Below are 25,733 nucleotides of genomic sequence, written 5' to 3' on the forward strand. Positions count from 1 at the left end.
AGCAAGCAGGAGTGTGGTTTTAAAGTGAAGCTTGTTTTTCCAACTGTGCCTGGGGGTACTGAGCTTCAAGGAGCTCAAAGAGTCATATAATTTATTGAGTCAAGTTTGTTTCTGCCTAGGCAACTGTAATCGACTGCTCTTTGGTGGGCAAATTCTATCCTCCAAAGCCAGAAAGTGCAGACATACCAGTCAGTAGCCAAGCCCTCATACCCCAAACACATTCAAATGGGGTTAACACTTTAACTTTGAGAGAGGGGACCTGGCTAATTGGAGGTATTGTGGCAAATCCCTAGAAAACCAACAGGGACAGATGTTTATTTTGGTCATATAAGTAGGGTTGACATGGTTCTGTAGAATTTGCCTGTCTGCTTAACTGACCCTTATTGCTTTCTTTAAACAAACACCCCAGGATATGAGGTGTGAGTATAAAGTAAGGAAACCGGCTTCAGACTTGGTGATGAGTTTCACCACAGTATTGCACTAGCATATTGGATGGCTGCATCAGAAGCCTCCTAGTGAGAGGAATGCTCCTTTCACAAACCCAAGAACATCCCTGATCTCCTTGGAACCTTGAATTGTTCATAACCAAGTAAATGTTAGAGAGATCAGCAAGTCCCTTTGAGGCAGGTTTTCTGAGGTTGCTGCCTGAGTTGTAAAGGTAGTAGCTAAAGCTCTCCTTTTATGGCATAGCCAGTCACCAAGACTATTGAGATTGTATCTGCATCCCAGACATATATTGTATAGTTTTGATATGACAGTTTTATTCAAGAGTCTTTAAGAGCAAATGTGCCTTTTAAAAATAATGGCTGCTTTGTAGTCAAGGGGTCTTGAGGCTGGATGAGAGAATTCTACTTCTTGAGTGAGCTGGACTGAGTCTGGATCAGAGAATACTTGGCTCTGATTGGCTGTCTCCAAGTGATCAGACCATGTAGCAGTTCCCAAGGGTGATGATCCTACCACTCTTGCCTTACCATCACCTCTGAGCATACTATATACTGGAGAAGACACCTAGTGGTCCTCCCTAGTAGTCCAAACCTCACCATTTCAAAAAAGGCCTTATGGCAATAGACAAAGAGACTATTAATTCAATAATTCAGTCCTATTTATAACCACAGTGTATATTTTTGTCCTTAATAATAGGAAATGCACGACATTCTTTGGCCCAGAAGTGCATCTGGCTTGTTATTCTCTTAACGACAGTGGCTTCTGTTATGCCTGTGGTGGCATTCAGATTTTTGAAAGTGGATTTATGCCCAGCCCTGAGTGACCAGGTATGTTGCAGCGCTGATGAGCATTTGAAGGGCTCGTTCTTGGCTCTTGGAATCATGTCCTTCTCTGCCTGATTGGAAACCTAGGAAAGGGATAATGAACATCTCGCCAGAAATACCCATAGGTATATGGCATCACATCACAGTAGATGGAACTGCCTACATCTGAATGGACCAGCTTTGTGAATGCCAATGAAGATAAATGTCTAGACTAAATATGAGTGCAAAACTGTTCTAAGGCAAAGGCAAACTATAGGGAAAGTTATTGACAATGGGGGCAAGTAAAGGATGCAGTAAAAGAGAAACAAGTAATGTATCAGGTGAAGGAGTTCTAAATTTTTGTAGAAATGTGGTAGTAGATTCAGAAACATGGGGGAGATGTTACCTTTTGAACAGATTAAGAAAGGGAACAGCAACATGATGACTGGATTGGAAAATACAAAGTTGAAAATAGAACAGATTATGGAAATTCTTAAACTAAGGGATTAACAGTATATATTTCAGTGTTTTATGAGAAGAATAGTATAAGCAAGACTATGTCAAGTTAGATCAGGAACCAGATAAAAAACAGAAAAGGAGAAATAAGGGGGAGACACACTTTTGTAGTTGCATCGTGAGGAGGGGGCAAACACTTATGGAGTGAGTGACCAGGCCAATGATGCTGAGAGGAACTGAGGCAAGGATATCCTCCACATTCTGGGGCCAAAGCATGAGAAGATTCTCTCTGAAATGATTCACATATTCCCCTGTTAGGTCTGTCCTTTCCCTTTGGCTCCATGAGCTCATTCTGATATAAACCCAGAAAATGACAGATGAGCTGAAAGAAGGAAGATGATGTTCATTTCTTCCAGTATGTAGTCAGGTCATGATTTTATGCTTTTAATGGTTTTCTCCTGACATGAAAGTCAGACTCCAAGAGATCAGTTGAATCAGAGAACAATGCAGCTTACACCAAACCTTGGATCTTTTTCTCCTCAGCTTTACAGGGAAATCAAAGAAATGTTGGAAACCTACCCAAATGATGTTGAGCTCTTCTAAAGGCTGCAAAACAAACAAATAAACAAACAAAAAAACTAAAAGAAATCAAAACCCTGAAAATCTCATGATATACTGACCTACCACAAGAGTTGGAAATTTCTGACTCTCATTTTCTAAATTTTCTCTTAGTCCAGTTACTAATGACTATTGGATCTTGAGAATCTTTAAGAGAAAGGGGGAAAGGCCTGTGTTTGGAGACTGGGATTATAGATCAGTATTCTGACTGTGTTTGGATACTGCATGTTAGAAAATCCTTCTGTATAAAAGTATGTTCCTATTCATTTAAGATGGACCTGTAAGATGGAGACAGTAATGAAATTTGTCTTAATACTTCTTGCTTACTTAATAGTCTCTTGGTAGGAGTAAAACTTGACCAGTGCCCACTACAGTCTTTGGGGTGGAAAATTTCTTGGTTTTGTGGTGAAACACTTCTTTTTGCAATGAAGGTATTTTGTTATGGTTGATGTTTCTCATGAAAGGGCTTTCTCTTCATAAAGTGGCCCAGGGCCTAGAGTCTGTCATTTGGATGCATCATCTCACTCTGGGTCTCCTTCTTCTCTAGATCCGTCGGAGGCAAAAAGCTCAAAAGAAGGCAAAGCCCTCACGTAGCCGAAGGCCTCAGACTCGCAGGTCAAGCTCAAGAAGATCTGGATATGCTTTTGCTCACCAAGAGGGCTATGGAGAGCTTATCACATCTGGAAAAAATATGCGAGCTAAAAATCCACCCCCAACACCAGGGCTGGAAAAGACACTGTATAATAGCACTAGCTGGATTGAAAATTTATGTAAGAAAACCACAGACACAGTGAGCAGCTTTAGCCTGGATAAAACAGTGAAACTGTGAGTCAAGATGAATTTAAACCACATAGCTACTTTTCACTTCAGCCGAAGCTGAAATTCAGCTGGCTCCAGAGTTTGTGATCAGGGGCTGAGATGGGCAGATTGCCTCAGTTCAAATCTCTGGCAAACAACTGCCAGGGCCCACCAAATACGGGTGCACTCTCTGGGAAACCAGGCCAGATGGTCACTGTCTAATTTGTGATTTGCTGGGCAAAGGCCTCACAATACAAACAGAGGTTTTTCTTACCAACCTAGATTGAACTTTAGAATCTTATTAATGGAGAAAAATTTGTAACTCTGCATATACATTGAATGGATCTTCAAGTGGATAAAACGAGTGCAATCAAAAGGTATACATCTCAGCTGTGAAAAGCATGCTTGTTGACAGATAAGCATGTATATGTGAGATCAGCCTTTCCCAAAATACATTTTTAAGATGTACAATGTGTACTATGGTGCTTTCAGATTAACAGCTGTTTGTGACTCTCAAGTCTGGATATCTACATACCATGTGTGTTCAGCCAGGACAAACACATCACCTTCATGCCTGTAGAATAGAAAAACATGTTGATATTCCTCCTTTTGTTTTTTTTGTTTGTTTGTTTTTTTGTTTGTTTGGGTGTTTTTACTGGTCTGAAGACAGAGTAGATTGGAGCATCTTTATAGTGGGATAAAAACTGCGAATTTGGTCAAATGTATTCACAAACCCTCAGGGACATGTTCATGAAATGTCCAAGAGGGGCTCTCTAGTAAGTATTCCGGACACTTTTCTATGACTTTTATACCATCCTCAGAAGTAACTTGCCCTGCATCATCCGGTGCCATTAATGAAACCAGCATAGCATTGGAATTTCACACTTTAATGAGAATATTCCAAATAGTATATAGGCAAATACTTTCAACACTTCCAATTTTAAAAAGTTCAGATTTGAAACCAAACAAATTAATAAACAGTATCTTCAATTACTATTTAAGTACTCAGGTTTAGGTCATTCAGAGTTAGTCACTTTCGATATTCAGCTCTTGTGTTTATAATTGAAGTGTATATGTAAAGTTCGTTTTACATATATGGAGATGTTCCAGTCCAGATTTTGAATCCATATGTGAGTTACCACTGTAGTTCCTGTAAAAGAATTCAGGCATATTTGTGTTCAGACTCCAGCTTTATTACTTCTTACCTCTATAACCTTGGGCAGGAAATGTGCCTCCTCTGAGACTCACTTTCTTCCTCTGTAAATGAGGATATACTACCTACCTCATGTGGTTGTTTGGGGATTATCAAAGCACAAATTCTTAAATCATTGAAAACATAATTTTCATATGAATAGACTTCCACTTAACTCATCATCAGAATAGCAGCAATTTGAAGAGAATGTGAAATTGGAATTTAACTAGTCAGTAGGAAAAGCCTTGGAATGAGATTGCAAAATAAGATATAAAACTGGTTAGTGTGTTACAGAGAAATAGAACTATCGCCCTGGAGGTAAATTTCTCTGTCAGAAAGTACAAATAAAACATCATCATGCTTTACCAATTTTCTACAAGTCCATCTCCAACTTTATCAGGTCCCTAATCTGGTCTCTGTTGAATTATTATTCAAAGTTGTCTTTCCCAAGAGAGTCAGATGGCCCTTGGCTGGGTTTGATGGATAATGGGTTAGCACACGAGATGACACAATCTTCCCCGCCCCCCCCCCCCCCCACCTTTTTGTTGTTGTTGTTCATAGTTTCCTAGTCCAGGATAATTTTTCCTGAATAGGATAAAATAAGATAATGTGTAAAAGACCCTAATCCAGTGTTTTGATCATAGTAAATACTCATAGATATTCCTTTTTCCCGACATGCCTGCATGGACTTACCCAGATACTAGTTTTTGATGTCAAACTTGTGATTAGTTTCATTGTTTGCTCACTTTTTGTAACATTTTTGAAAGATTTGAAAACCTCCAGTAAATGGTTTGGCGCTATTGGTGTTTGATGTTGTGTGTCTTCTTTATTGTGAACTCACCAGGGAGAGTTTTTGTCACATTGGTTAACTGAGTTTTTTCTCCTCCTGAGTTTCCCTCTCCTTTACATGGCTGGGGAAAATGTATACCATTCTTAGGATCAGAGTCAAGAATCAAATGAACTGATGGGACCTAAGTGTAAGGAGTGGGAAAGATTAGGAATCATCCAAGTTTGCAAATTCAGTTCAAATTAAATAAGGCTGTTTTAAAACAGATAATGTGGATGATTGTGAGAGAAACACATTATCAACTCCCTTTGGCCCCACAAGATCCAAAAAAGCTGCCACACCCATTGCGAGGTCATGCAATTCCTAGTGCCAGGGATTATTTTGAACCTGAAGATAAAGAGCCTGAGGAGTGGGTGATGATGGTGGTGCTCTGGGGAATAATGAAATTTTAATTTTACATAAATGTTATCAGATTACTTGGGGGGGGGCACCCTTTTTTCTAGATTCAGGACTGAAATTGGTAAGTTGTGTTTTAAATTCTCAATCGTAAATTTTGAGCTGTTTTAGGCCATTGCAAATTGTACTCCCTTGACTTAGATCTGCTATCTTTGTCTCTCTCCTATGCCTACAGGTATACATACCTATGAAGGAAAGAGAGAGGGTTGAAGAAAACAATAGCCATAGAGCAAGAAAGGAAAAAGGGAATGAAGGGAAGAAGGGAGAAAGGGAGAAAAGAGTTTCCAGGTGATAGGACTTTCAGAAAAATAAATTTAATTCCTCAAGGAAAAAATCGATTGTAATTGAGAAGTAAATACTAAAACCTCCTTCATAGTTGGTTTGAGACCAAGAAAATTTTGTTTGCAAGGGGGCCAGGAACTCTGGTTTCTCCTCACAGTAAGGCTGCTGCTTTCTTTGAGGGTATGCCACCTGACTTGCCCAGGCCTTAGTATCTCAGTCCATCAATGGAGAAACTGGGCAGTCTGGTCACAAAGACCCTTTCTCATCCACCCATTCTGTGAACTGTTCTTGCCAATATTGCCCACAGTGTATTTGTAGTTGTTTTTGATTGGACAGAGAGAAAGAGATTGAAAGAGAGAGGGAGAGATAGATTAAGCTGGATGCTCTCTTGAGTGCAAAGCTTGGGTCCTGTACTGGTTTGTGTTTCTCTAGAACAACCCCTGGTGCCCTGCTGTCTCAAGGCTTCTCTCATGTTACCACAGAGGTGCTAAATCCTATAGTCATGCTTCACCTAGGTCAGTTGAACACTTGCAGTTTCTTGCTAATAATTCACTGAGATCTTATACCCACACTCTCTCTCCCCCTCTGCCACTTTAAATATCAATGGTATACAGATACAAGGTACAATACTCAGCCCAGTAAGAAGAGGGCCATTTTTAAGTCACCTCTACCTGGTCTCTGGGCTTAGAGGGAATTCTTTGGGCCTTTGCTTCCTTAGGATTCAAGGCAAAACAACAGAGCTTGAGTAATTTCCTTCATAGTTATATAGAACTTTTCAGTTATGCATCATCTGAAACTTTTCACTTTATGTAGCAAGTCGCCGTATTTAAACAAATTGGATTCTTTGAGCCTTTACAACCCTGTGAGGTGGTCAAGAGGTTTATGGTTCTTTGGGGTTTGTTTTGTTTTTTTAGCCCTATTATTTTAATTGCAGAATAGTTAACAGTGTTATATTAGTTTAAGGTGTACAATATAGTGATTCAACAATTCTATATATAATTCATTGCTCCTAATAAGTGTACTCTTATCCCCTTTACCTATTTCACCCATCCCCCTCCCCTCTCCCTTCTGTTAACCATCAGATTGTTCTCTATAGTTAAGAATCTATTTCTTCATTTGTCTCTGTTTTTTCCCCTTGGCTACCTGTTTTGTTTCTTAATTCCAAATACAAGTGTAATTATGGTATTTGTCTTTCTCTGACTTATTTTACTTAGCATTTTATTCTCTAGCTCCATCCGTGTTGTTGCAAATGACAAGATTTCATTCTTTTTATGGCTGAGTAATATTCCAGTGTGTGTGTGTGTGTGTGTGTGCACGCGCATGTGCACGCAAACATACCACACATCTTTATCCATTCATGTAATAATGGACACTCGGGCTGCTTCTTTAATTTGGCTATTGTAAATAATGCTGGTATAAACACAGGGGTGCATGTATCCCTTTCATTTAGTGTTTTTATATTTTTCAGGTAAATACCCAATAGTGCAATTATTGGGTTGTAGGGTAGTTCTATTTTTAACTTTTTGAAGAAGCTCCATACTGTTTTCCACAGTGGCTGCACCAGTTCGCCTTCCGGCAAACATTGAATAAGGGTTCCTTTTTCTCCACATCCTTGCCAACACTTCTTGTTTCTTGTATTTTTGATTTTAGCCACTCTGACAGGTGTGAGGAAATATCTCATTGTAGTTTTGATTTGCATTTCCCTGATGGTGAGTGATGCTGAGCATCTTTTCATGTTTCTGTTAGCCATCTGTAAGCTATCTGTATATCTTCTTTGGAGAAATACCTGTTTGTGTCTTCTGCCCATTTTTTAATTGGATTATTTGTTTTTTGGGTGTTGAGTTGTATAAGCTCCTTATATATTTTGGATACTAACCTTTTATCCCATATGCCATTTGCAGATACCTTCTCCCATTCAGTAGGCTGTCTTTTAGTTTTGTTGGTTGTTTCCTTCATTGTTCAGAAGTTTTTCATTTTGATGTAGTTCCAATAATTTATTTTTTGCTTTTGTTTCTCTTGCTTCAGTTGATCTATCTAAAAAATATATTGCTGCAGGTAATGTCTGAGAAATTGTTGCCTGTGATCCTTCTAGAATTTCTATGGTTTCAGGGCTCACATTTAGGCCCTTGATCCATTTTGAGTTTTTGTGTATGGTGTGAGAAAGTGGTCCAATCTCATTTTTTGCATGTAGCTGTCCCATTTTCTCAACACTGTTGAAGAGACTATAGTTCCCCCATTGCATAACCTTGCCTCCTTTGTCAGTTAATTGACCATATAATCATGGGTTTATTTCTGGGCTATCTATTCTGCTCCGACTAATGTGTCTATTTTTGTTTCAGGACCATACTGTTTTGATTACTATAGCTTTGTATTATATTTTGAAATCTGGGATTGTGATATCTCCCATTTTGTTTTTCTTTATCAAGATTGCTTTGCCTACTCAGTGCCTTTTGTAGTTCCATACAAATTTTAAGGGATTACATAGGGATTATATAAAATCTGTAGATGGCTTTGCATCATATGGACATTTTAACAATATTCTTTCAATCCATGAGCATGTAATGTCTTTCCATTTCTTTGGGTTTTCTTCAAATTCTTTCATCAGTGTTTTATACTTTTCAGAGTACAGGTATTTCACCTCTTTGGTTGATTCCTAGGTATTTTATTATTGTTGGTACAATTATAAATGGGACTGTTTCTTAATTTCTCTTTCTGTTGCTTCATTTTTAGTACGTACCAGTACAACAGATTTCTGTACATTGATTTTGTATCCTCTGAGCCTACTGAATTCATTTATCAGTTCTAATAGTTTTTTGGTGGAATCTTTAGGGTTTTCTGTATATAGTATCATGTTATCTGCAAATAGTGAAAGTTTTACTTCCTTCTTACCAGTATGGATGCCTTTTATTTCTTTTTGTTGTCAGACTGCTGCAGATAGGACTTGAAATACTATGTTGAATAAATGTGGTGAGAGTGGACATCCTTGTTCCTGACCCTAAGGGAAAAGCTCTCAGTTTTTCATGATTGAGTATGCTGTTAGCTGTGAATTTTTCATTGATGGCCTTTATTATGTTGAGGTATGTTCTCTCTAAATCTATTTTGTAGAGCATGCATGTTGTACTTTGTCAAATGCTTTTTCTGTTATCTATTAAAATGATTATGTGGTGTTTATCTTTTCTCTTATTGAAGAAATGCATCACACTGATTGATTTGTGAATACTGAACCACACTTGCATCCCAGGAATAAATCCCACTTGATCATGGTGAATTATTTTTATAATGTATTGTTGGATTTGGTTTGCTCATATTTTGTTGAGGATTTTTGCATCTATGTTCATCAGAAATACTGTTCTGTTGGGGCGCCTGGGTGGCTCTGTCGGTTAAACGTCTGACTTAGGCTCAGGTCATGATCTCACGGTCTGTGAGTTCGAGCCCCACGTCGGGCTCTGTGCTGACAGCTCAGAGCCTGGAGCCTGTTTCAGATTCTGTGTCTCCCTCTCTCTCTGCCCCTCCCCTGTTCACGCTCTGTCTCTCTCTGTCTCAAAAATAAATAAACGTTAAAAAAAAAATTTAGAAATACTGTTCTGTAGTTCCCTTTTTTTTTTTTTTTCTAGTGTCCTTATCTGGTTTTGGTATAAGGGTCATGCTGGTCTCATAGAATAAATTTGGGAGCTTGCTTTATTATCCCACTTTTTGGAATAGTTTGAGAACAGGTATTAATGCTTCTTTAAATGTTTGGTAGAATTCACTTGTGAAGCTGTCTGGTCCTGTCTTTTGTTTTTTGGGAGTTTTTTGGTTACTGATTTAATTTCATTGCTGGTAATTGGTCTGTTCAATTTTTCTATTTCTTCCTGATTCAGGTTTGGGAGGTTATATGTTTCTAGGAATTATCCATTTCTTGTAGGCTGCTTAATTTGTTGGCATATAATTTTTCATAATATTCTCTGATGATCCTTACTATTTCTGTGGTGTCAGTTGTTATTTCTCCTCTTTCACTTCCAATTTTGTTTATTTAAGTTCTGCCCCCTCCCGCTCATTCTCTGAGTCTGGTGAAAGGTTTATCGATTCTGGCAGTCTTTACAAAGAACCACCTCCTGATTTCACTGATCTATTGTTTTGTTGTTTTAGTTTCTATTTCATGTATTTCTGCTCTAATGTTTATTATTTCCTTCCTTCTTCTAGTTTTGGGTTTTGTTTGTTCTTTTACTAGCTCCCTTAGGTATAAGGTTAGGTTGGTTGAGGTTTTTCTTGCTTCTTGAAGTAGGCCTATATTGCTGCTATCCCAAAGATTTTGGACCATTGTGTTTTCATGTTCATCTTTCTCCATGTGTTTTTTTATTTCCACTTTCATTTCTTGATTGGCCTGTTCATTGTTTAATAGCATGTTATTTAGCCTCTATCTATTTATATTTTTCCAGACTTCTTATCGTGGTTGATTTCTAGTTTCATAGTGTGCAGTCAGAAAAGATGTATGGCATGACTTTTTTTTTTTTTTTTTTTTTTTTTTTTTTTTTTTTTTTTAGTTTGCTGACACTTGTTTTGTGGCCTAATATGTGATCTACTTTGGAGAATGTTCCATGTGTACTTGAGAAGATTGTGTATTCTGCTGTTTTAGGATGGCATGTTTTGAATATGTCATTCAAAGCCACTGTTTCCTTGTTGATTTTGTTTGGATGATCTATCCTCCTAAGTGGAGAGTTAAAGTTCCCTAATATTATGATATTACTATTGATTACTTCCTTTATGTTTGTTATTAGCTGCTTTGTGTATTTGGGTGCTTTCATATTAGGTGCATAGATATTTACACTTTTTAATTTTTGTTGGATTGTTCCCTTTATGATTATATAGTGTCCTTTGTCTCTTCTCACAGTCTTTGTTTTTTAAAGTCTATTTTGTCTGATATAAGCATTTTATACTGGCTTTCTTTTCACTTCCATTCTGCATGTGTCTAGGTCTGAAATGAGTCTCTTGTAGGCAGCATATAGGTAGATCTTTATTTTAATCCATCACCCCATGTCTTTTGATTGGAGCACTTAGTCCCTTTACGTTCAAAGTACATATTGATAGGTATGTACTTATTGCCATTTTTTTTACTCGTTTTATGGGTTTTTTTTGTAGTTCTTCATTTCTTTCTTACTGTCTTCTCTCACACTGGTTGGTTTTCTTTAGTGATATAACTGGATTTCTATTTTTTGTGTATTACTGGTTTTTGATTTGTGGTTACCATTTGGTTTATATATGGCATCTTATACTTTACCAGTTGATATTAGGTTGATAATTGCTGAAGTTTCAATTCATTATTTACTTCTCCACCCCACCCCCACATTTTAGGTATATGATGTCATATTTTACATCCATTTAATTTATAAATCGCTTGACTCAATTTTGTAGATATAATTAAATTTACTGCTTTTGTGTTGCTTTCTTACTCCTATTTATGATTTTTCTTTTCCACTCAGTGTCCCCTTTAATATTTTTTATATGTCTGGTTTAGTGGTGATGAATTCCTTTAATCTGTTTGTGTGGAGAAACTCCTTCTCTCTCCCTCCATTCTCTATGATAGCCTTACTGGATAAAGTATTCTTGGTTGTAGGTGTTTTTCTTTCAGCATTTTGAGCAGATCATTATACTCCCTTCTAGCCTTCAAAGTTTCTCCTGAAAAATTAGCAGAAAGCCTTATGAAGTTTCCCTTGTTTGTAATCATTTTCATTTGCTGGTTTTAAAATTCTTTTTGCCATTTTAATTATTATGTGGCTTGTCTAGACATCCCGGGATTGATGTTGGCAGTTGTCTGTCCCTCCTGGATCCGTATTTCTATTTTCTTCCTCAGACTCAGAAATTTTCAACAGTTCTTTCTTCAAATGAATTTTCTTTCTTTTTTCTCTCTTCTCCTAGGATCCCTATACTGTGAATGTTACTATGCTTGATAGTGTTGTGAGTTACCAAAGTCTATTTTATATTATTATTTTTCCCCTCTCTTATTCCGCTTGATTGCTTTTAATTACTCTGTCCTCCAGGTTGTGATCTGTCCTGCTTCCTGCAGTCTACTGTTCATTCCATCTAGTACATTTTTCATTCCATTTATTGAGTTCTGATTGGTTCTTTTTATATTTTCTCTTAGTTAAATGTCTCGCTAAGGTCTTCTACTCTTTTCTCAAGTCTCATGAGTATCCTTATGATCATTAATTTAAATTCTCTACTAGGCATATTATCTCCATTTTGCTTAAGACTCTTGCTTCTGATTTTGTATTGTTCTTTCATTTGGGACATAGTCCTCTGTCTCCTCATTTTGTATGTCTGTTCTTATGTGTTAGGAAAGTCAGCTACATCTCCTGCCCTTGAAAGTAGTGGCTGTATGAAGAAGAGTGCCATGCAGTGCAATGTCCCCTCTTCACCAGAACTGGCACTCCAGGGGTTTTGGCTATATGTACTATTGTGTGTACCTTAACATTATGGCTGAGCCACATTTGCCTTCCGTTCAGTCATCTGCCTGTTGTGGTCATAGTTTGTTCCCTGTGTTGTTATTGGGCCAACCTGGGGCTGCCTTGGCTTGAGTTGAGCCAAACAGGTGTTTGCCAAATATGCGGTAGCACTGAACTACAGGGCACTTACCCTGTGTTGTCCCCTGAGAAGCTGTCATTAACTGGGGAGGCCTGAAGTCAAAGAGGATATTTGCCCCTAACCCACCCTAGGGCCATAGTTGGATGGGTGTGTTTTATCTTCTCCTCTCCCTGGAGGCGGGAGTCCACCTTGGAATGGTGCTGGTCCCTTCCAGGGCTGCTTGCACACTGCCAGGCTTGTGGGACTGCTTTGGATTGGCTCTACTCAAGGTCATATTGGAGGGGGAAAGTCCACAGGAGAACACCAGGGTGGAGCATGCACTTATTAGGAAGGTTTGTGAAGGTCTGCTGGGGGAGGGGACCTGGAGACAAGGGCAGGATGGAGGCAGCATGTCTGCAGTCTAATATGGGGTAGAGCATGCTGCTGGCAAGTGGGTGTGGGTGCAGCTTTGGTTTCTGCAGGTGTCTGTGTGTCTAAGCTGGGGGGCAGGGGATGTAAATGGTGCTTGCCAGCCCCTTTGTTCCTGGAGAAGTCGCCCAAGGGTCCCTGTGCCATAAACAAATCTCATTCCCTGTTTCCCAGGGCCGTTGTGCTCTCTCTTTCAGGTTGGGGACTCATTTTCCTCTTGCCCTCAGGCTCTTCTAGAACTGAACCTGCTGATTTTTAAAGGTTTGGGTGTTAAGCCCCATTGGTTATAAGAACTGGTGAAATTTGGTTCCTCTGGTTTTCATAGCCAAATGCTATGGGGATTCATCTTCCCTGTGTGGGTTCCCTGTGCCTGGGGTGTCTGATGTGAGGGTCTTTTTCTTTACCTTTTCTGTGCCCACTGGGTCCTTCCCTCCCACAGACAGTCCTGTGGGTCAGTTTCACTCCTAACTGCATCTCCACTTTTCCTACCATCTTCCATGTGTTCTCTACATTTATCTGTGGAGAATCTTGTTCTGTTAGCATTTAGGTTGTTCTCTGGGCTATTTACATTGATGTGGGTGTAATCTAGTCCTATCCATGGGACAAGGTAAGCTTGGGATCCTCCTATTTCACCATCTTTCCCAGAAATCCTCCAGAATGTTCATGTTAAACCCTTTTTAGGAAGAGGATATTGATGCACAGAGAGATTAAGTGCTTTGTCCAATATCCCACAGAAAATAAAAAAGCTAGAACCCACTCAGATCGGCCACCAAATCCAGAGCTTCTTAGCTATAACTACTCATTTCACACCAGGATCTCCTCATAGACATGGGATTTGTAAACAAATAGTCCAGCTTCCTTCTAAAGCAGTAATCCAATTTTTCAAGTGTCCAGATTTAGGGAAGAAGAGCAAACAAAGGTCAACATGTTTTGAAAGGTATATTTCAGGAGTTCTCTTTTCTCTCAATGCAAATAAGCAAGATTTCCTCCATTGCTTCCTTTGTCTTATGCATTTCATGAACTTACATAGGCATAGAGTGCAAACAAGGGAAATATTCATGCTTCAAACTATTTTTAAAATTTCTAGAAAGTACCACAAATCAGAAAGTTTGTAATTCTAAATTTTATGGTAAGGAGTTGCATTATTCTGTTAGTGTGTGCACAAAATGCCTTGATATTGATGTGATCTAATTACGTCAGTTAAACCCTCAAAATTATTATTTCACATTTTAAAAATTAGATACGAAGTTTATTAGTGGAAGAAGCTAGCAATAATGATGGCTTTCAGACTGTGATGGGCTTTTGTGGGTCAGGGGTCAGAAAATCATGTGGGGCCACAATTTTCCAATTTTTACATTAACATCTGGTGTTAAACGTCTGAAGTTTGCTTTACTGCGTCACATTTCATTCCTCAGTGAAAAATCATAAACTTTTGCAATTCTCTAGACTAAGCATTTCGCCGAACTGCCTGGAAGCCAGAACTAAATGACCCATGTGTTTCAAAATGCTCATTGCAAAAGATTTGGAGGCCCTCACTGGGCTAATCTGTACATGTGGAGCTATGACTTAACCAAGAAAGGGGCCTATCTGTTCTAGAGTTTCAAAACTTCCTGGCAGATCTATTCCTGTAACTGGTGCAGAATGCAAATCAGTTTAAAGCTGCGTAAGTAAATGTCCAGAGTTCAAGAAATAATAATGATGAGTTGGCCAGAATCTCTGGCTATCTCCATTCAGATTCCCGTAAGGTTTATAAGGGCAAGTTTAAATTTTTAATAAACTGCAGCCCTGGGCTTATACAAAAATATTTTATTGAACCAGGATACATGGAGAAATTATGGCTAACTTAATTTAGAAATAATGATTGAGAAATCTAGTCATTTCATTCTTGTCACCATTTTTTCTGTACTCCCTGCTTTCTTCTATGTAAATATGAGCAGTGAGTAGGATACCTTATTTAATGGTTGGTAGTTATACCTCTAGTGCATTTTCTTTCTCCTCAGTGTGCAAACGCTGTATAAATAAATATATAAATACAGCTGATGCACAGAGATTGGAGAGCAGTCACTCTGACTCCAGAACACCCTCAGAAAAACTCCTGTTATTTTCTTGAGATGTTGTCACTTTCATTAAATGATGTTTGAAAAAAATTGGGATGATAATTAGATGATTAGGAGAGATAATAAGAATGGACAGAGGCTATTAATAACTTGCTGCCCCACTGCTAATGGTAGCTGGCCCTCATTCTTACTCTGACCATATTCTAAGTCACATATGGAAACAATTCTTATTTTTCTTTATAAGAAACTTGGTCTGAAGCAGATAGAAAAAAGATTTTCTAAGCCAAGCAATTTATAGATACTATAGGGAAGGTCAAAATATTTTCTTGGTATTTCTTTATACAAATAAGGTAATAATTTATATTTCTAACAGCTGTAAGATGGGTATTAAACAACAGAAATAGCTTCTAACTGTACAACATTAATGTAAAGTATCCTTAAGTATTGTAAATGGTTTCTTACCTATACAAATTGCTATTATTGATCAAATAGTTTTATAAATTAAAAAAACCTATAAATAATTATGGTTCAGGAGTTTGGGAGTTTAGTTACATTTTTTAGCGATAGAAAAGATCATTGGAAATATCTTTTTGATGGGCAGTGTTTTATTTTATGGCTCTGTTTCTTCCTTACAGTTCTCAGCATAAGGTTTATACTTTGCTTACTTCCAGTAATTTTGTCATCTCAGATGAAATGTGCTAAAACACTTAGCACTACCGGGCTAAGCACAGGGTTTGGGAAGGAGAGTGGATAGGATACATAAGAAGCAGAAAGTTTCTCTTTCTTGCCCTTGGGGAGGTTCTAATCTAGAATCTTTCTACAGTGCCTTATACATACCATAGTTCATTGAATTCATTTCAAAGATACACCATTTATATATTATTTAAAAAATAAAAAAATTTGCCAATTATTGTAAATATAAAATATGGTAATTTCTGGATTGTGGGAGATTGAGAAATGGCTGGTGGAAAACTACAGTGTATGGTGACTACTGTTCTAAGATGTTTGAAGATATTAGTTTCACTTGTTTGGGGATAGGAAATAGGATCTCTTTTACAGCCAAGGGAAAGGGAGAGAGCCTGGAGGGACAGGAGCAAGAGGGTACTTTCCCAAGGGAACATATCAGAGGGCCTCTTCACAGAGCACTGGTGATGCCTAGAACAAGGAGAGCACTGCAGCAACTATCCCCCAGCATATGCACTCCCCCAGTACCCCACAGGATAAATACCTTTGTGGCATTTTCCCAGGACCTACAGGTTTTGCCCAGTGCTGAGAGGGCATCATTTCCTTCTTAGAACTCTGCTGTGTAGCCTATGGAGTCCTTGGGATTCAATTGGTTATCATTTTGGCAACTTAATCTGATAATTTACTTGTATCTTATTTTCTGCTGCAGCATCCTCACAAAGAAAAAAATGAGATTCACTTATTAATTTTAGAGAGAAAGGCAGATGGTGTGGTGAATGAGAGTCTGGGCTCTGGAGTCGGTAGCCTGGGTTTTGCTCCAGCCAAGGCAAGTGCCTTAACTATCACTTCAAACTTTATTCCAGTCTGGTGTGTAAGAAAAGTAATCTTACCTACCCATATGGCTCCTGTGAGGATCAGATGAGACAATGCTTATTGCAAAACACTTGTCATAGTGCCTAGCACAAAAAGCTAAATAAACACAAATAACTACAAGCTGTGTAGTTTACCAGAAAGAGCAACTGCAGGTCTGTACTGCAGAGGGCTGCATTTCACTTGCCCAGAGGAGATTTAACAGGACTTTGTTTTAAAAGTTTTGGCTTATAGAGGCTAGATAGAACTGGATTGTTGGAAAGAAGGAGGGACCCGAGGGGTGGAAGAGAAGTCTCAGTGACTGAATGCTGGAAGGATCTGCATTTCTTAAGCCTGGGAAATGAAGGGATAGTGCATTCTTTAGAGAAGCAGGGATCCTAATTCCACTGCCTTGAAAAGCCCAAGAGATGGCAAGTGGTGTGACACCTAAATGCCTGGGGATGTGGTCAGCAAATACCAAGCCTTCAGAGCAATGACCCCTGTCTCTGTAGCTTAGTCTGTGCCCAATAGGGAGCTAATGTCTGCTCTACACATCTGGGCAATAACAGTGGTGACAGATGGGCCTTTGAAATAAAGACTAGGCCCTTCCCTAGTTCCTGGGGCAAGGTAAGATCTGAGATTCTTAGACAAAGGGATAGAGTGGGGAGACTGGGGATTCAAGCTAGTCCAATTGGATATAGAAAGGTAAAAGTATGTGCCACTTTTACATCATAATTCTGTAGAGCAAACCTATACCCACTAAATAATTCTTTGACTTGCTATTTTGTGTAACAGTTATCATTATCATCTTATTCTGAGAAGAAGTCGAATGAGATATGTGTGTCTATACAAACTGCTTGTAGGGCTTTTGTGCTGTCCCTATCCCCCGACACCATGGTGGTGTTCCTTAATCCATCCACTAGACCTAAATCAAAGATATCAGACCTAAGCTCTCAAAGTCTATTCAATACTCATTCTTATCAACTACCATTTACCCTTGACGTGGACTTTCTACCTGATCCTCCAGCAAGTGGCCTGAAAACTTTCTCTAAAATAGCATCATATAAGACTTCCAGGGAAGATGGTGGATTAGGAGGATCCTAAGGTCCCCTCCTCCCAGGGTATAACAATATAACACCACTATGAGTGTAAATAACCCAAAGAATGGTGGAACAGACTCTCCACAGCTAAATGTAGAGAAAAGGCCATGTTGAAGAGGGTAGGAAGGGCTGAAATGCTGTTGGGAGGTAAATGGACCCATGGAACTGTCTTCAATAAGGAGGGATTTAGCAAGCATGGAGAGAGAAGACGACCAGACCCTCACACTAGAAACCCCACGCACAGGGAAAACGAATTCTTGTAACATCTGGCCTTGAAAACCAGAAGGGCATAATTTCACCAGTTCTTACAATGAGCTGGGCTTAACACCTGGAACTTAAAACCAGTGGGCTCAGCTGTGGGAGAGTCTGGAAGGCAATAAGAAACAGCCCCTGCCCTTAAAGAGAGAACACAGTGAACAGCCCTGTGGAGAAACAGCAGTTTGAAAAATACCTGGGATTTAGTAATCTCAGGGTGTGTACTGGAGGGGCAGGGATCCTTGGGAGACTTCTCTAGGAACAAAGGAGTTGGCGGGTACTGTTTCCCTCCCCACCCAGAGCTGAGACACATGGACACCTGTGGAAACCAGCACAGCACCGACACTCGCTAACTTGCTAACAGTGCACCCTGTCACTGCATTCTCCTACAGACATGCCCCTACCAGCTAGGCTTTGGTTCCTGGTCTCCCACAGCAGACCAGCCCAAACCTTGCTAATGCTTCTGTCCTGCCCCCATGTTCTACTGTGGACATAGTCCCTTCCCACATCAGTCCTGCATAAACCTTGCAAGCAAGTGCTCCTTCACCCTGAATTCTCTTTTGTACCTGCCCCCTCAAATAGTCTTTGCCTGGAGCCCACCCAAAGCATTTCCCTAAGTCTGGCAGTGTACAGGCAGCCCCTACAGGGACCAGTACCACTCCAAAGTGCTTCCTGCCCCAAGGAGAGGGGAAGATAATCACACATACACACCAGTCCAACTGCAGCCCCGACAGTAGGCTAGGGGCAGACATCTGGTCTGATTACAGGCCTGCATACCAACAGAAGTTTCAATAGGACAAAGCAGGGAAAGCACCCTGCAGTTCAGTGCTACTGAATCTTTGGCAAACAGCTGGTGGTCTCAACTCAAGCCCAAGGCAGCCCTAGACTGGCGCAATAACACAGGGACTAAACCCTGCCTACAACAGGCAAAGAACCATTGCAGATGACTGGATTGAAGGCAAACACAGCTCAGTCACAATAGTAGGGCATATACAGCATACATATAAGACACCCCTGAAGCACCAGTCTCTGGTGAACAGGGGGCATTGCACTGCAGGGCACTACAGGACTTCTTCATAATGCCACTGCTTGCAAGAGCAGGAGGCATAGCTGACTTTCCAAACACATAGAAATAGACAGACAAAATGAGACAGAGGAATATATCCCCAATGAAAGAACATGACAAAATCACAGCAAGAGTGCTAAATGAAACAGAGCTAAGTAATGTGCCTGATAGAGAATTTAAAGTAATGGTCATAAAGATACTCACTGGACTTGAGAAAAGAGTGGAAGACCTTAGTGAGACCCTTAACGAAGAGAAAATGTAAAAAGAACCAATCAGAGATGAAGAACTCAGTAAGTGAAGTTAAAAATACACCAGAGGGAATGAATAGTAGATGAGAGTAAGCAGAAAAATGATCAGTGACCTGGAGGAGAGAGTAATGGAAATCAATCAAGTTGAACAGGAGAGAGAGAAAAAAATAAATAGAATAAATAAAAGAATAGGCTAAGTTAACTCAGCAACACCATTAAGCATAATAACATTTGCATTATAGGGATCTCGGAAGAAAAAGAGAAAAGGGAGCAGAAAATTTATTTAAAGAAATAATAGCTGAAAACTTACTTAATTTGGGGAAGGAAACATCTAGTAAATCCAGATCTAGGAGGTACTGACAGCCCAACAAAATCAGCCTGAGAGAGACAGTGATTAAAATGGCAGAAGTAGTGATAGAAAATTATAAAAGCACAAGGTGAAAAGAAAAATGAGTTATATATACAAGGAAAAGTCCATAAGGCTATCTGCTGATTTTTCAGCAAAAATTTTGTAGACTAGAAGGGAGTAGTATGAAAAATCCAAAGTCCTGAAAGAAAAAACCGACAACCAAGAATACTCTATCCAGTAAGGCTATTATTGAGAGTGGAAGGAGAGTAAAGAGTATCCTAGACAAAAGTTAAAGGAATTTACCACCACTCAACCATCTATACAAAAAATGTTAAAGGGGATACTTCAGTTAAAAGGAAAGACCATAAGTAGGAGTAAGAAAAGGAATCACAAAAGCAGTAAAACTGTATCTATAAAAATCAGTCAAGGGATTCACAAAATAAAAGGATGTAAAGTGTGACACCATATACCTAAAACTTGGGGGAAGAGGAGTAAAGAATGGGTTCAAACTTATGTTACCCTCAACTAAATATAGAGAGCTTTAGACATAAGATATCCTATATAAACCTAATGGTAATCACAAATCAAAAACTAGTAATAGATATGCAAAAAATAAAGACAAAGGATTCCAAGTATATCACTAAAGAAAGCTAGCCCACTGTGAGAGAAGATAGTAAGAAAGAAACAGAGAAGAACTACAAAAACCCATAAAACAAGTAGCAAAATGGCAATAAGTACATACCTATCAATAGTTATCAATATCAACAGTTATTTTGAATGTAAATGCTCTAATCAAAAGCCACAGGGTTACAAAATGGATTAAAAAAGCAAGACCCATCCATACACTGCCTACAAGAGACTCTTCAGACCTAAAGATGCCTGCAGATTGAAAGTGAAGGGATGGAAAAGCAATTATCATGCAAATGGAAGTGAAAAGAAAGCTGGAGTAGGAGTACTTCTATCAAACAAAATAGACTTTTTCTTTTTTCTCTTCTCTTCCTTCCTTCCTTCCCCTTCCTTCTTTCCTTCTTTCCTTCCTTCCTTCCTTCCTTCCTTCCTTCCTTCCTTCCTTCCTTCTTCTGAAAGAGACCATGAGTAGTGGCAAGGGGCAGAGGGAGAGAGAGAAAACCTTAAACAGGTCCCATGCTCAGTGGGGAGCCTGACATGGGGCTTGATCACATGACCCTTGGATCATGACTTGAGCCAAAATTAAGATTCAGATGCTCAACCATCTGAGTCACCCAGGCGCCCCCAAAATAGACTTTAAAACAAAGACTTTAAGAAGATATAAAGGACATTACATAATCATGAGAGGAACAATCCAAGAAGAATATATAATAATTGTAAATAATTATGCATCCAGCATGAGATTACCCAGATACATAAAGCAGTTAATAACAAACATAAAGGAAGTAATCAATAATATAATAATAGCAGGGGATTTTAACACCCCACTTACATCAAGGGATAGATCATCCCACACAAAATCAAAAAGAAAACAGTGACTTTAAATGACACATTGGATCACATAGGTTTTAACAGATATATTCAGAACATTCCATCCTAAAATAGAATATATAATCTTCTCAAGTGCACATGGAACAAAAGATCACATACTAGGCCACAAAACAAGTCTCAGCAAATCAAAAAATATCTAAATCACACCATACATCTTTTTCTGGGCAAAACTCTATGAAACTAGAAATCAACCACAATAAAATGTCTGGAAAAAAACACAAATACATGGAGGCTAAATAACATGCTACTAAACAATGAATGAGTCAATCAAGAAATCAAAGAGGAAATTAAAAAAAAAAAATACATGGTGGTCCAAAATCTTTGGGATGCAGCAAAAATGGTTCTAACAGGGAAGTTTAGAGCAATACAGGCCTACCTCAAGATGCAATAAAAATTTCAACCAACCTAACCTTATACCCAAGGGAACTAGTAAAAGAACAAACAAAACCCAAAACCAGTAAAAGGAAAGAAAAAATAAACATTAGGGCAAAAATAAATGAAACAGAAACTATAAACAAACATAGAACCCCTGATAGAACGGATCAATGAAACCAAGAGCTGCTAGTTCTTTAAAAAGATCAACAGAATTGATAAACCTCTGGCCAGACTCCTCAAAAAGAGAGGAGAGGAGAGAGAGGAGAGAGGACAGAGGAGGGGGGGGGGAGAGAGAGAGAGAGAGAGAGAGAGAGAGAGAGAGAGAGAACTTAAATAAACAAAGCTGGAAATCATAAAGGAGAAATAACTGACACCACAGCAATAGAAAGAATTTTAAAGGAATGTTATGAAAAGCTATATGCCAACGAATTGGACAACTAAGAAGAAATGGATAAATTCTTAGAAACATAACCTCCCAAACCTGCATTAGTAAGAAACAGAAAAGTTGAACAGATCAATTACCAGCAATGAAATTGAATCAGTAATCAAGACTCCTGTGCTTGCTTCTGCCCTTGGAGAAAGACTTAATAAGTCTCTCATCACAGAACCTCAAATGTTAGAAAACAGAAGTTCTTCCCTCTGTACTCCTTTCTTCCCTATCACATCACAGCTTCCACTGACTGAAGTGGCCTGCAGTCTGACAGTGGAAGTTGGAATCATCCCTGACCTCTAAAATATTTTCATCTTCACAGGGCACCTTGTCCATATCTGGGAGGGAGTACCTTGAGGCTGACAAAATATGGAAAAAATAGAAACTGAGGGAAAGGTGATATTTGGAGAAGTTTCCAGAGATTGGCAAGCTGATGTCCAAATGGTCAGGGTTTTCCCAATACCACTGCTTAGCGTGGGGTAGTTCTGTGTCCATGGCATGTGATAGCTGGGGAAAAAAAGCCAGCAACAAAACAGACAATATTCCCATGGTAAAAAGAGCTGTGGGGATCCTGGGGAACTAGGAAGGGGGAGTTGCTGGAGAGAAAGCCATGGGACATGATGGGTTTAAGAAAGACATGAAGGACCATCTATACTGTGTGCAGTCTATCTTCCTGGGAAAGGGAGAGAAGGAAGAAGTCAGGGCATGGCTATGACTTAGAAAGTCAACTGTGGGACTGTTTAGCAAAGACACTTACCATCTCCATGCCCATGTCCCCACCAGGAAAATGAGGATCATTGGACATTCCTTGAACGGTTGAGAGGATTACACCAGAGAATGATTATAATATAGCAGCTAACATGTTTTTAGCCTTTATTAAGTGCTGGGGGTTGGGCTAAGCCTCACATGAATTATATCCACTTCTCACAACAACCCGTTTTCAAGTGAGAAGACTAACTGAACCCCAGAGAGTCCGGGTAACTCACCCAGAGTCATGGAATCACTGGAGGAGCTGGGAGTCAACTCTGGGAGTTTCGTTCACTCATGGCCTGTGTGTTCTTAATCCAATGCCATCTTTCACATACATTTAGACTTTGGGTTCAGCCCTTGTAGTTCCTGGTGGCTTAGCTTTGTATCACAAGTGTGCACACTTCTCATGAAGGTTCTCTACTTTATCTAATCCCTTGACATATCCAGCTTTGGCATTTCTTAGCATTTTCTTTTTAAGTTTTTTTGCTCAACTTCCAATCTGTGAGTAAATATAAAGAAGAAAAGAGGAAGTTATTTTCTTTAAATTTTCTTTATCTGCTTTTGTTTATACAGTAGAAACTTGCCTTGAGATAACATCAGGCATATGTCGATTTGCTATGGAGCCCTGCTTTGGGGGTTCTCCAGACACACATACTGGAATCAATCACAATAAATTCTATATGTGGGTTGCTTTCCTCCATATAGCATGGTAAATTCTTCAGCACTCATACTAAATTTTTTATGGCCACGAAACTGTTCTCCAGCCAGGTCAGCCAGACGTGGTAGCTCCAAATTTTTGAGTCAGCACTAGAGTTCTGAAGGGTTAAAATTCTTAGATCACTTTTGGCTACTGTTAGAAAAACACCGCCAATTTTCCTCTCTCTCAAGATGCTAGATTTTTTTGTTTTAAATATGATTGTAGGTGTTTTTAATGGATGCATAATCTGCTAAAAAGTTGTCTTTTTTTTTTATCCTGAAGATGCTTTTACTATATGGAGGATTGCCAAGGACAAAATGCCTATGCCATGCCAAAAAATTATTCTCACTAACCTGTTTGTTATAAAAGATTTGCTATAGCATTTCTTCACATTTCTCCATTCTGTTCCTCTTGGCCACTGTTTTTAAGCTGGACACTGCATTTTCCCTGCCTTATTTCTCCACACAATCAAATCAGAAATGTGGAGATAATTAGCAGGACACAAAGGTAAATCATTTATTCTATGATCCCCCCAGGTTCACTTGATTAAGGATGGCACCAGAACCCTGATGTCCTTGTAACTGGATGAGTATTGGTTAGAAGATAAGATACACCAGCCAACCTCAGTGAAGTGGTTGACCCCATCTCTGCTTTTACACCCACTGTACACATCTGTATAATCACACTTATTTTGGTTGTACTGATTATATATTTTAAGTCTGTTTCTCTAGACAGAGAAGTCCTATAGGAAAGGTTCCATGTCATATTTGCCTTTGAATTTCCAGTGCACTACACAGTTCCTGGCAGATAATTTATTGTCATAATATTTGCTAAATGAATGAATAGTCATGATTCAGACTTATTTTTGAAATAAAAATCCTGTTCTGCACAAAGCATTGACGTGGTCTTTTTGGCAACATTAGACTTGGAAAACACATCTCCTATTTAACCACGGATGTATGAATACTGCGTATTGACCACATCCTGGAGATAAACTCTATAGTTTCACTGCTTTAATCATTCTTGGTCAATATCTGGCATGAAGTGAAACCCCACAGGAGTTACTAACATCTTAAAAATACATCATCAACTGAACCCCACACATGGAATATCTATTTTAAAGGCACTGCAGTATTTTGGGCTCTAAGGCAACGTTTCCTCTGTGATTAATATTTTCCCCTTGAATTTACATTTTATATTTTCATTTTACCCAGCCTTGGTTATCTTTACTTGTTTACATTTTACCATTATTTATTTTATCTATTCATATTCCAAGCCACTTTGAGTCCTTTGGATAATGATATGGGACAGGACTAACTAATTTTAAAAACACTGCCAACTCCTAGGTAGGGATTCAAATCAGAGACTTTTGGGAGAGGTGGATGTAAGTTCTTTCTCTCTTCCATGGTCCACTCCACGATCACAGGTAGATCACTTAGTTCACATTACCCTTTGATTCTGTTAGTTGTGTAGATAGTTGAAAATCATACCTTCAAAAATATGTGGAAGTGACTGGAAGGCTTTAAAAAACAAAAAACAGTGACTTAAGGCACTAAAAGAATCAGTTATGCCTCCTCATCAATTCTTTCCAACCCCCAAAGAAATGTGTTTTGTTTTTCAGGTCCTTAGGGACAGAATGCCTCATGAAGACATTCTTTCTACTTCTTGGAAAATCAAGTAATAAAGCAATAGACTGCCTATCTGGTATCTGTGGGGAATATAGGAGCAATGTAAAACACAGTATAGATCCTTAAGGGACTGTAGATCAAAAGAAATAGAGCTTGGCACATGGCACAGGAGAGCAGCGAAAATAGCCCTGCACTTGGAGTCAGAATACCTGGGTTCATGGCTATGCCATGGAATCTTGAGCCTTTTACCTAAGTTTTTAAAATTCTATGCCCTTTTTTGTCAAGGATAGTGGTGCTATAGTCAGGATTAAATAAGAGAATGAACATCAAAGAAGCTTATAGCTTGTAAAATCATATCAGGAGTATATGTTATAATAGATAGTATTTATATTTGATGCAAAATGAGGCATTGGAAATAACTTTGGAGCATACATACCTGGATTTACTTGCCCTTCCTAGCTATCTCATTTCAGGCAACATACTTGACACCTATGAGTATCAGATTCTTAATCTGTATAATGGGTACAGATGGAGTATGGTAGAGTTCCTAGGAATATTGGTGGCAAAGCATGGAAAGCATGAAGCAGAGTGGCTGGCACATAGTATGAACTGAATAAGCGAAAGCCTTCATTTCATGATTAATATAGCTTAACAATAGAAATTGTATATAATTTAGTGCTAAATTGTTTGCTTATAGCCGGTGGATAGTGTAGGAGTTCAGAGAAGAGGTATGCCAACTATATTTGTGGTCTTGTTAAAAAGGATTTATGGAAGAGGAATAATTTGAGATAGTCCTGGAAAGGTGAGTAAGCTTTGCTTAGGTGAAATAAACAGTAGTGATTACTCCAATTAGTCCTTTAGACATAGATAGCTCAGTCATGATCACACTTGAATTTTTCTTGGACCTTGTGTAGGCCTGGGT

At 38.8% G+C, this 25,733-nt stretch overlaps 1 protein-coding gene across 19 annotated transcripts in view; it reads left to right on the forward strand.

Moving 5' to 3' along the window:
• The window catches only part of ATP8B4 (ATPase phospholipid transporting 8B4 (putative)), a 272,767-nt gene extending 248,045 nt beyond the window's left edge, over window positions 1-24,722 (forward strand). For 17 of the 19 annotated variants that reach the window (XM_060618559.3, XM_060618571.3, XM_060618558.3 and 14 more), the window contains 2 exons: window positions 1,141-1,271; window positions 2,869-24,722. In XM_060618559.3, the coding sequence (XP_060474542.3) occupies window positions 1,141-1,271; window positions 2,869-3,150 (413 nt within the window). In that variant the 3' untranslated portion in view covers window positions 3,151-24,722. The remainder of the gene's footprint in view (window positions 1-1,140; window positions 1,272-2,868) is intronic. The other 2 variants (XM_060618570.3, XM_060618574.3) reach the window with 2 other exon arrangements.
• Window positions 24,723-25,733: the final 1,011 nt, after the last annotated feature.

The sequence above is a fragment of the Panthera onca genome, chromosome B3 (assembly GCF_046562875.1).
Source record: "Panthera onca isolate mPanOnc1 chromosome B3, mPanOnc1 haplotype 2, whole genome shotgun sequence".
NCBI classification, from domain to species: Eukaryota; Metazoa; Chordata; class Mammalia; order Carnivora; family Felidae; genus Panthera; species Panthera onca.